Here is a 13039-nt window from a genome sequence, read left to right on the forward strand (position 1 = left end):
CCCTGAGTAGGTGGGAGCAGGAGAGACCATGTGGTGGTCGTGTGTGTCTGGAGACACAGGGTGTTATGTGGAGGAACAGATCAGAGAAGAGGAGGGTGAGATGGATGGGGAGCATGGAGTGAGAGATGACCAGTTCATTACTGGGTGTAGGGATCTGAGGGGTAAGTAGAAAGTGAAGTTTTATATGGGTTAAAGTGAAAAGAAACACAAACATTGTTTACAGTTACTATGTATCCAGTTCCCTTCTGACCCAATTCTCTCCTAATTCATTATAGCACACTTATAGATCCACACTTGTGGATACACACGTCGACAATATGGACCAAATATATAGTGTGAGAAGTGCACTCAGGTGGATCACAGAAGGGAGGGGCTGTAACTCATCCTGATTGCTAAAAACATAACATATTTTAGAATTAACTTACTTTCAAAACAAAAGTAAACTAAAATCGTACACATAATTGGTATCTCCACTTTTGAAATGACTTGGCTATTCTATTTATTTAAAAAACTAAAAATATTAAAAATATAAGTAAATTAACATGCAAAAAATATAGCTTTTTCATCCTAAAGACAAACAAAACATTGAATGAAAAGTGATCATAAGTCATACAAAAAAATGATATAACTGAAAACTTCATGTGATTTATGTAAAAAACACGCCCTCACATGGCTGTGTCAGTTGTTTGTTTTTCCTGTTAAAAAGTAGCAAAACCTAAAAAACCTATGTAAATATGGCATCACTGTGATCATTCTGAGCCATGGACTGGCACATGACTTATTCCTTCCAAAGACAATGACCAGGGGGCATTCACTGCGAGGGTAAGAAAAGCGATTCCGGCAGCTAAATAGGAAAGGGTTCTTTACAGTTAGAGCAGTCAGACTGTGGAATGCCCTACCACAAGAGGTAGTAATGGCTGACACTATAACAGCTTTAAAAAAAGGGCTGGATGATTTCCTCTGTACACACAACATTGTTGGTTATAAATGACTTCGTGACAAAATGTAGAATTGGTGGAGGAAGATTGAACTAGATGGACCTAGGTCTTTTCCAACCTATTTAACTATGGAACATAGAAGAAAGTTTTAACATGATGAATGGTCAGGAATAAAAAAAGAAAACAATTCATGAGTAGCTGCTTTTTGTTTACTATGCCAGAAAAAAATATAAATTAAGAGAAAAAAAAAAAATGATGTAGTCCAGAATGGTATCAATAAAATTCAACTCATCCAGCAAAAAAAAAATCCTTGAAACAGCGCTTTCAGCGGAAAAAATAAAAAGCTCTAGTCTTCAGAACATGATGATGCAATAACAAATACACTTATGTAAAACTGTTCTATTATGCAAAAAATGAGATATTATAACAGAAAAAAAAACAACCAAAAAACTATATAATTCTGCTGTTGCTATAATCATATTAGCAAAGAGTAAATACTTGGCAGGCCTAAAACACACATCCGTGCCGCCGGTACCTGTTTGGTACGTTTTTGCATGTACCAGCGGCACGGAGACACGTACACCAATGATACCCTATGGTAGCAGGCACACACACGTAAAACCACACTGAACGTGTGTCCGTGTTGTTTGTACGTGTGTGCGTTTTCCAACACGCTCGACATGTCCACGTTTTCTCCGGCATCACGGGTGTCACACAGCCCGCACCCGTACCACACGGATGTAGTGTGGATGCGGTCCCGTGTGACACGCGCCTGAGAAAACGCACGTGTCAGAGAAAAAAATAACAAATCTTTACTCACCTTCTCCAGCCCTCCTGTCTCTGCCACTGCTGTCACTTGCTGCCGACCACTGCTCATTATGCTCATTTAATATTCACTTCACTGTGGCCGGCAGCAGCAGCGGGGAGTCAGCAGGGCTGGGGACTGAAGATCAGTACCCTGGACAGCAGCAAGGACCACGTGAGTATGCAAATTACCGATTCTCCGTGCGTTATCGTGGATAGCACATGGAGAACACACGTGGCCCGAACGTACCGGAGACACGTACTTTCCAAACGCAACACGCAGGGAAAATACGTGTCTCGCGGCACGTGCGTGCTTTTCACGGATGTGTGTTGGAGGCCTCAAGCAAAGAGTTGAGTAGAAACTGGTGTTTTATTGAGCAGGCTTGACTAGATACAGCACAGATGTTTCAGTCTAACATAGACCTTCATCGGTGTGCTGACAATACAAAGTAATAAACAAAATCATGTGATTAAAAGTTAAAGTAGAGTATCATGTCATAAGGTATAAGCATAAAATATAATGCTGCAGTGAAGCAAACAATGTATGGGAAATAAAAGGGTGGAGTGATTGTAGCTAGAGGATCATGGAGGCTAAGGACGTGATAAAAGTGCATGTGTCCGGTAACAGACTGGGTGTAGAAGCTACAGGAATGGAGAACTCTTACCAGTGTAGATGGTCTGCTCAGCTTGTGAGTGAAAGTAGCGCTGGTGTAGCTCATGGTATCCACCGTGATCTATTTGAGTGCCAAGTATTTGCTCTTTGCTGCATACGGGACTGGATACTCCTTGAGCACCTACCACACAGAAGTGCTGTGTTTATCATCCACAACATGCTGTAATCATATTGACCTGAAGTTTGGTATATTGCTTAATGGCTACAGACCAGTACAATGCATGGTGCTGTTGTATTTTCTATTACATAATTTAGTTCTGGTCGAGTCAGTTTTCAGCTAATCAGTTGGGGTCTTGGCACTTTTATTCCATTTTGGCACTTTTGTGTTAACCATTTACAGAGAGCCCCTAACCTATTATCTTAAGGAAACTATGGGCACTAAAAGCCTTCTCTGAGTCCTGTGATGTGCCCAAACAGATATCTATGACCACATATCGGGTATTGCAGTAGATGGGAGAAATAATGTAATAAGTTACAGGGCATGTTGTTTTTTCTTTCTATCCATAGTGAAGATTAAACACTTTGGTCTAAATCCCTTCATTGTTGTACCAAATGTAATTTTTCATTTTCACATAGCCCAATGGTAAATAAAGCCGTGAAACATCTGTGGGATAAAAATGCACCCCTAGATGAATTCTATGAAGAGTTTAGTTTCCAAAATGGGATCACTCTGGGTTTTACTGCTATACTAGCACCTACAGGACTCTGCAAGTGATGGACACAAACTATTACTGCCATATTTGTTTTCCAAATGGCAATTGTTGTCTTTTGAGCTCTAATGTGAGCCCAAATGGTGATTTCCAACCATATTTAGGGTATTGCTGAGAGAAATTGCTATATAAATTGCAGGGTCCATTTCCTCCTATTAACCCTTGTGAAAATGAGCATTTTAATGGAAAAATTTAATATTTTTTTTGTTTTCAAGACCTAGAAAATGCTGTGAAATGTCTCGAGTTCAAAATTCTCACCACACCCCTAGATGAGTTTCTTGAGGAGTGTAGTCTCTGAAATTGGATGATGTGTTGCTGTTCTGGAAATATGTGCGCTCTGCAGGTAGCGCTCAAATTTTCAGATAAATGTGTACCCTAGAAACCAAATAGCATTTATTCCCTACTGAGCCTTGACATTTGTCCAAACAGTAGTTTACAGCCACACATGAGAGAACTTGTTCCAAAGAAATTGCTTTAAATATTGTGACGTTTTTATTCTTCTATTTCCTGTTGTGTAAATTAAAAAAAATTGGGGTTAATCCATCATTCTAATGGAAAAATGTTATAAACATTTTAATTTTGATTTCCCAGTGTTATGCCCCCTTCTCACGTCCCTGTTTCTAGTTCATGTGGTGTCCATTTTCACATGTACTGGAGATACATTCACACGCATACTCATTAAAATTTGTGTTGATTTTCACACTTCCAAGTTTTCACATGGACCATCATAATGTTACTGCCCGCGGTCTGCCGGCAGCATCATGCTGCGATCGGCACACATCTCAGCTGATTTTCACAGCTGAGATGTGTGCCTGCTAGGCACGAGCAGAATCGTTATCTGCTCGTGCCGTTTAACCCCTTATATGGCGCTGTCAATATGTGACAGCGCCATTATAAGCGCGAACGCGGTAAACATTTACTTACCGCCCGATACCGGAAGTCACGTGATGCGATCACGTGACTCCCGATAGTTGTCATGGTAGCACAGGGTCATGTGATGACTCCTGTACTACACCTGACTTGCTTTCACTTTCGCTGTGCCAGCGGCACAGCAAAAGAGAAAGAGAGCGTATCTGCTGTTTACAGCCTTGTAGCTGTGATCAGCAGATACTGCAGAGCGATCGGACAGCTGATCGCAATAGCCCCCTAGGGGGACTAGTAAAATTAAAAAAAAAAGTTAAAAAAAAAGTTTTAAAAAATTAAAAAAAAACAAAAAAACCTAAAAGTTCAAATCACCCCCCATTCGCCCCATTGAAAATTAAAGGGTTAAAAAAATAAAAAATATACACACATTTGGTATCGCCGCGTTCAGAAACGCCTGATCTATCAAAATAGAAAATCAATTAATCTGATCAGTATACGGCGTAGCGGCAAAAAAATTCCAAACGCCAAAACGATGTTTTTTTGTCGCCACAACTTTTGCGCAAAATGCAATAAGAGGCGATCAAAACATAGCATCTGCGCAAAAATGGTAGCGTTAAAAACGTCAGCTCGAGACGCAAAAAATAAGCCATCATTGAGCCATAGATCCCGAAATATGAGAACGCTACGGGTCACGGAATATGGCGTAAAACGTGCGCCACTTTTTGTCCAATTTTTTTTAACCCCTTATATAAAAGTAAACCTATACATGTGTGGTGTCTACGAACTCGCACTGACCTGAGGCATCACACCCACATATCAATTTTACCATATAGTGAACACAGTGAATAAAATATCTCAAAAACCATAGTGCCATCACACTTTTTTTTGCAATTTGTCTGCATTTGGAATTTTTTTGCCGTTTTCTAGCACACTATATGGTAAAACTTATGGTTTAATTTAAAAGTACAGCTCGTTCTGCAAAAAATGAGCCCTCACATGACCATATTGACTGAAAAATAAAAAAGTTACGTCTCTCAGAAAAAGAATGGCGAAAAAAAAAACGGAAAGCGAAAAATCGGCCGGTCGTGAAGGGGTTAATATCTTGCAATCAGTATGCCATACTTTTGGATTCATCCGTTCATTGTCCTCTATTATGAAGTACGAGTACTATAGCTGAGTTTGCTATTTAAAGAGAAACATACAGCAAACACAGAATCCACATTAATATCACTTTTATTTAGAGAAAAGCACAGTGAGGGGAATTAATTATACAGATATTACCTCTTACATAAAATATAATTAGGAAACATAAAAACATGAGGGGAGATTCATTAAGAATGGAGTAGCGTGTTCACCGCTTACTAAAGCGCTTGCTCGAGTACAGTTACCTGATTCTTTAAGGAATCAGGTGTGGCTGCCAGGTACCCAGCGTGTGCTGCCACCAAAAATGCATGCCAGCTGGGTCGTACGTTTTTGGAGTATGTTAAGCCACTTTGGTGTCCTAGCTAGCCGGAACTGGTGTGTAAATACCAAGTCGCAATATTTTTGTGCAACATTCGAGTTATTCAAAAATATTGCGACTTATTAAGGCATTCTGGCATAAGCACCTTGATGAATCGCCCCCAAAATTTTTTTGTGTTTAAATTTCTCTTTCACTTCTGAAACACAAAAATGCTACGTAACTAGTCTGTTAAAAAAACAGTTTGATTTCAATGAGTGGTTGAAGTGGTAAGTTTGTTTTCTTAGGTTTTTTGCAAATAAAAAAAGTCCATGGAGCATCTGTTAGGAGTCTCGACACAGAAACTAGCCAAATATCCCTCCATGAAAGACCTAGCCAATGAGTGGCTCTTTTTAGGAGACCACCATAACCACCATATTAAATGGCCCTTTTAGTCAATATCCAACTCTTTGACAAGTTTAAAGATATGATAAGGGATATACCAAGGCCAGGTATCCATCCACAGACAGCTGTCTCGGGGTATTGCCCCTCATCAGTGTGGAGTAGGATTCTGGCCAGGTGGGAGCAATGCCTAGTAGACCAACAGGCAAAACAATCACTGATCTCAGGGAGACCAGCCAGAGAAAACACTGCCGGCAGCCAATGAGGGCGCTCAACACAGTGAAATCCTAGGTGCATTGCCCCCTGAGAATTATGCAAATAAAAAAAGTCTATGGAGCCTCTCTTAGGAGTCTCGACACAAAAAATAGCCAGATATCCCTCCGGGAAGGACCTGGCCAAGGAGTGGCTCTTTTTAGTTTTTTTGTTAGAGAAAAATGGCACAGCTTGCTTCATTTTGTTTGTTAAAAAAAAAAAGAAAATAATAAATAAAACCTATAAATGTCACAAATGCATTCAGATTTTCTGTTTGGGTATATTTGCGAATAGTTCTTAGTAGTAAACTGTTCCACTTATACCTAAAATCGGTGTTCATGGGAACTTTGCATGCAAAGACTTTGACATAACATTTATCTTGTTACACTTTATAAATTAAATGATAATTTTCTTTGTTTATTTTTCAGGTGATGGCAATCCTAGAGAAAACAGCCCCTTTATTCATAATGAGATAGACAAAGACACATTGTATGATGGAAAAAACATGGCTCTTTTTGAGGTACTTTACTGGTGTTCTAACATTTCATTAGTATCCTAACATGTCTATTATTTTTTAACTCCTCAGTGGCATGCACACCAGATATATGGCACTGGTAGTTACTGTGTATCATACAGGTAGTGGGTACTGTGATATCATGGGCTCAGGAGCAAGTGTAGGTTGTACATCCCAGCTGTTAATCTGTTGCAATATCGCTTTATTACCAGTAGCATTATCTTATGCCTGTCAGTGTGGTGAACCATGCTATAAAATTACCACATTATTTAGCAAAAAGAAATCGTCATATATACACAAAATGATACCAACTTATTCCATAAAGCAAGGCATAACATAGCTATAATGATTTAACTTTTATAGTTACGTTTGTAGGCAGTAGTGCGCAGCAACGAACAATATACACAATCAATTTGCACTCCTTTTCATATAATCTATTTGGTAGCTTCTGTGCCTGTAATAATGCCACACATCTGCAACTTTGCATTGGTCATGTGGTGGGTGCACGGGGACTGCTATATGTGACCGCACCCTAATCGTGTTATGGATTTCATTTTAGAATGCAGAGTTAATAAAAAAAACAATCAATTTAGGAATCACCAATTACTTTTTGTATTTAATGAGGGTAAAATATACAGACCTGACACCACTATATTAATAAGGCTATTGGCCTCACAAAGTGTAATTTCGGGTATTTTCTACAATGTTTACATACATATTTTGCATTTAAAAGTGAAATATTTGGCACAATTTGTCAGGAGAATTCAACCTTTTACCAAGTGAGAAGACTGAGACATTTGAATTCAAAGCAAAAGTTGTGTTTACTTGCAAGCCAGGAGGAGACAGTCTGAACAACTGTATGGTTTGCAGGTTGTCTGACACTATTACATTTTAGTCAAGCTTCTATAGATCATACAAACTTGGATCGAGGTCTGCATGAGAATACACCAGGAAAAAAAAGAACACCTAACCCTTGGCCTGGGAACTTGCCGTGTCTGGGTGCTCTGGAGAACAGCTGCTCACCTTCTCCCTGTGGTCACCCTACTGCCTCTTCATACTAGCTACTGATGCCACCACCTCTACACTGGGTCAGTGACTTCATTGTCCACCACCTTGTCTTCCAATTTGTCACTCAGGTCCTCCTCCTGACTGGTTTACTTAACAACATCACTTGTTGGCAACAGTGTCTCATCATCATTGACCACTTGAGGTTCTAATTGCCATTGCTTAAAGTCATCTTCTTCTGACTGTGGCGGCTTAAATATTTGCCATTACTACACACGATCTCATCATGTCCTTCTTGAAATGTGCAGTGAGAAGTCAGAATCAATCAATAGAAATGTAAAGATTTTCTGCTTTAAGTGTCCAAGGGTGGGATCTCTTGTGTCCTGGAACTTGCCATAGTGGGAAGGAGGAGGATCAGGTTGAGGATTATGTGGTCTAGATTCCTGGTAACTAAGACTGAACCGTGTGTAAGACAGGGTGGTGCTGGACAAAAGACTGGCAGCATTATCTGCCATTCAACCGATCACCTTTTCGCACTGTTCTGTCTTCAAGAGTGTTGTCATGCATCCCCTGCAAAGAGGGACAGGAGCTAGGTATCATGGATGACCATGTTTGTTGTGCTCCCACCTGCATATTGTGTGATTTTTATTTTTTAAAATAAAAATGTAGCTCAGAAAAAAAAAAAATTCAGGACTGCCTGCTGGCCATCAAAATATTATGAGTGAGGGCTGCCTGATGACCCACCAACATTTATGTGAGGGCCAACTGATAGCCCTCCAAAGTTTACTAGTGAGGGCTGCTTGCTGGCCCTCCAAAATTTAGGACTGAGAGCCAACTGGTGGCCATGAAAAAATTTGGAATGAGGGTCGCATGGTAAACCTGTTGATATGGCATAAGAGGAGGAGGAGGACAAGAAAAACAATAAACCATGAACTGTATACCTTTTTGGGCAGAAAGGAGTGCATTTTGAATACACAAGAAAAAAGGAACATTTGATATGGCTTTATGTTCCGCTGCTGTCATCCACTGGGTTTGAGAAGTCTGGGCCAATCCAGGCCTTGTCCATTTTGAGAACATGCAGCCTATCAGCATTTTCAGTTGACCAGTTATTATGACCTTGGTGGCACTAAAAACCACTGACAAAACTCTAGTGACACAGCAGGGTAGCATCTCCAAGGCGTAGAGGGACAGTTCATGTCCAGCTTGGATTTCCAATAGTTATAAGGCACAGAGGAATGTCAGACTACTGTCTTGCTAAATTCTCCTAGAAAGGGATGAAAGCCCGCACTTACGAAGCGCTCACTGATATCCTAATCAGGCACGAATACTAAGATTCTTTATACAGCTAACTACTCAAATTGTATCGGGATAGTCAAAATTATTTAAAGTGTAAAGAAACAAAATCCCTTTAAAATTCTCTTTATTTTATAAAAATTAAAAATTCCCAGGTGATTCACCCTTACACACAATTATCATAGGGAAGTATCAATGTGCAACCGGAATAAGAACCGTATCAAAGATGATATAATATATGCAGTTGATGGTAGAGGTCAAAGTATGGGATCTCACACTATAGCTATTGTAGCCCTATTACAGAACTACAGCTGACCCCTACCTACCAACGGAGGGTATGATGCCTTAATGTAACTGGGCGCCCCTGTGCCTCAGGCAGTGCAGATGCACTATAAAAAGGGAAGTGATTTAAAAAACTTTTGTTTTGAAAAATGACATCTGTTCATTAATATATGGTTAATATACTGGCATCTTTCCAGGATATTATGGGTATTCTATGCAGGTACATATGTGTATTTGGTCTGGTTTGGACCTTTTTATAATTGGTGTATCCCTATGTTTGTTAATTGACATCGAATGGGTTTTACATACTTTATCTGGATATAATCTATCAGACTCATGTATATTTGAGAATTTAATAAGTCCAAACCACAGTTTGAAATACTGTATAGAATAAAATTGTCATTATATGGTAGGGCAAATTATCAGGGGAAGTGAGGGATAGCCGTCGAGGAATGGGGGCGCCCAGTTACATTAAGGCGTCATACCCTCCGTTGGTAGGTAGCGGTCAGCTGTAGTTCTGTAATAGGGCTACAATAGCTATAGTGTGAGATCCCATACTTTGACCTCTACCATGAACTGCATATATTATATCATCTTTGATACGGTTCTTATTCCGGTTGCACATTTGATACTTCCCTATGATAATTGTGTGTAAGGGTGAATCACCTGGGAATTTTTAATATTTATAAAATAAAGAGAATTTTAAAGGGATTTTGTTTCTTTTCACTTTAAATAAGATTCTTTATAGCAAGATATTATTTATTTTTATAGCACATGAATACTCAGTGGTACATAGGCATTAGCACTACTTTATAGTCATAGAATCTTATACAATAACAGAAATATGCATCAACATTACCGTATGTTGTAGCACTCCTTCCTCATCGGAGGGACTCGATTAGTGAGAAGGAAGACAACTCGGTCACTGCATCACAGGCGCAGTGCGTCCACTTGAGCGTCCTGGAAATGTCCCTATCTCACTGAGCGAGCCCTGTATTTTTATACCAAACTTTGTACATTGTGGTCGTCGTGTGCACTGAGTATTGCAATTGGTGACCAGCATGTGACCTGACCACACACTGCTGTGGGCACCAGTAGCTTCCTACACATGTTGCAAGCTGACCACTGGTTTCCTGCATATGTTGAACTGTAAGCATTTCTTCCTCACAATAGTGGTTTGTTCAAGACCTACTAACACGTACTCTTCATCATGGTGAAATCGGGTCAACCAGAGGACACCTCTCTGATACTGAGCTTGGATGGATTAATAAGACCTGTGATCACTATCTTTTGATTAGGATACCTATCTAATCACACTCATTCTTCAGTCATATCAGATTGGTATCACAATCGGTCCTTGATCCCAGGGATTATTTTCCATCATCAGTATCCCACTAGAGGAAGATCACTCGGGAAACACCATACCATGACAAAGAGGCATCGCTTTTAATAGGACACTATCATTGACTTTGCCACAAATTTTGATTTCTTGGTTTATTATCTGCAGCTCTCTTGAATATCATGTTTTTTGGCAAAACCTGAGCATCTAATTGATCATAAGGTAATATAAAGGTGGCTAGTGTCAAACGAGCTAAAGTACAGCTTCCCTTGACTCCTACTGGGAGCCATTTATAGGCATCATACATACCCAATACATTCCTCTAGGTAAATCCCATATAGCCGAGTGTTGCAAAACTAAACGATGAACCAAGTCAACGAAAATACTAACATTTGATAACAAACACCACCCGGGCTGTTGTCCAACTGGGCTACAGTATCCTGAATCAGGGTTATTACAGGTCGGATCATTTGCTCAATATTCAGAGGAATCATTACACATTAGATTTCCCGATATGTTACTAAATGTTTCACTAGTCCCATTTATGAACATATTGGCATAAGGCCATAACATATCATGAATTGTCCTTTCCACTAAGCTGGGTTTAAAAGCAGCTACAATATTTATAGCTGTCCCAAAACTTATTTTTATATTCTCCTTAGGGAGGAATCCCAGGTTAGTCAGTCCAGTCTTATTTCTTTGTACCCAAATTCCTCCCTTAAAAGCCAGATATTGTAAATTGGTGACTGTTCCACTCAAATTGCCTTGCCACCATGGAAGATTGATGGGTACTGTAGTATTCCATAGGCGAACATTTCGAGTGTCTTTATCAGTAAGATGATCAGAAGAACTTTTCCACTTTAAGATTTCCTCCATCGATACCGGAGTAGCCAGATAAGGGATACTGGTGGCTGTAACCGGAGAATGTCCACAGATCCAACAATTTGTGTGTTGGCTACTGTTCAGCGCATCAGTTAAAATGTGATGGTGCATCAGAAGTTTATTCGCCATAGGTTCCTCCTGATGTAGACTTGTCCATTCAACGACCAAAGAGGCAAACATCAAACACAGGAATTTCTCCATCTCATCACTATCGAGCTCTTCCCAGTAACCAATACCATGGATTCCGCTTATTTACAACACCATCTGCAAATAGAGATACACTATTATTCTCGTAAATAATATTTTTCTTGTGGAACATATTCCCACTTCTCCACTCCTGGTCTCATTATCAGGAGAGTACGATCTTTTCTGACCGCTATTACCTCTGCCTCTGAGGGCGGTCCTTGGAGGTTTTGAATCCATATTTTTGCTCCTACATTTGTAATATTAGAGGATCCAAAACCTTTAGTACCCCGTATTGTTAATTCTGCCGGGGCAGTTCCTTCTCTTATCTCAAACAAGTTTATTGGAATTATCAACATCTGAGCTACCCTCTGGTGTTTCACCAAGATCAAAGGAGGAGTATTCTTGTTTAACTCCCTATTATCAACTGTCATGCGCCAGGAGCCATCACTCTTTTTAACTGGCCAGACAGGATTATTCCATGCGGTAGTAGTAGCGCGCATTACCCCAGTTTCTACCAATTCTTTAATGGTTTCTCCTATCTCTCTTTGACCTTCTGGTATTCAATATTGTTTCATAGCTACCATTTTTGTAGCTGGAGGCACATGTACAGGGGGCATTTTGACTTTGCCCACCACCACCGGTCGCATTTCCATATGACAAGACTTAACCCCAAAGGAGAATTTTCCTTCTGTTAGATTAAGAGTCACCCCTTTTAGCAATTTGTGCTCGAGGTCCTTTTATTTTTTCTGGGTTTCTATGAATTAAAGTAGCCTCTGCCCCCGTGTCAATCAAAGCTGGGACTCTTTGAACATTTCCCCCTTTCCAATGTATGCTAAGATTGACGTAGGGACGCTCGTCCCTTTTTATCAAAAGGGGGGCTTGGCTGGCTACCTATGGTAAATCACTTCCTTCTGAACTTTCATTTACACAGACTTCAGTCTGTGTATTAGCCCTTCCTTCCGTGACCTTTGTGGCCACGGCTGCAGCCAGTTCTTCCCATGGGTAAACTGACTGAGAATCTTCCCAAGACACAGTTGTCGCGGGCGGAGGAGGGGACGCTGCGCTCTCCCACTGCTCGGGTCCGGCTGCCGCTGCTCTGCAGCTGCTGCTGCTCGGTGGCTCGAGCGATGGGCCGGATCCCGGGGACTCGAGCGGCGCTCCTCGCCCGTGAGTGAAAAGGGGTGGTTTGGTTTTGGGGATTTATTGTCCGTAACGCCACCCACAGTTGTGGTGATTGTGTGGACACCACCGCTGCTCTGGACGGGGATCCCGGGAGCGGTGACAGGGAGCAGCTTTGTGGTTATTTCTCCCCTCCGTGGGTAGGGGGTTGGTTGTCCCGGGGCCCGGTGATGGGGTAGGAATAGATGACAGGTGGGTTGCGGGGCCTGATGAGGTGCAGGGTCGCAGGGGCAGCGTTGTGCCACACGGCACGAAGGTACTCACTCAGCCCAATGATG

At 40.8% G+C, this 13039-nt stretch overlaps 1 protein-coding gene across 2 annotated transcripts in view; it reads left to right on the plus strand.

The window, feature by feature from the left end:
* Positions 1–13039, plus strand: part of SLC12A7 (solute carrier family 12 member 7) — a 1179416-nt gene that overhangs the window by 296778 nt on the left and 869599 nt on the right. For both annotated transcript variants that reach the window (XM_075315005.1, XM_075315006.1), the window contains exon 2: positions 6510–6601. In XM_075315005.1, coding sequence (XP_075171120.1) covers positions 6510–6601 — 92 coding nt within the window. The remainder of the gene's footprint in view (positions 1–6509; positions 6602–13039) is intronic.

Source organism: Anomaloglossus baeobatrachus, chromosome 6, assembly GCF_048569485.1.
Source record: "Anomaloglossus baeobatrachus isolate aAnoBae1 chromosome 6, aAnoBae1.hap1, whole genome shotgun sequence".
Taxonomy (NCBI): Eukaryota; Metazoa; Chordata; class Amphibia; order Anura; family Aromobatidae; genus Anomaloglossus; species Anomaloglossus baeobatrachus.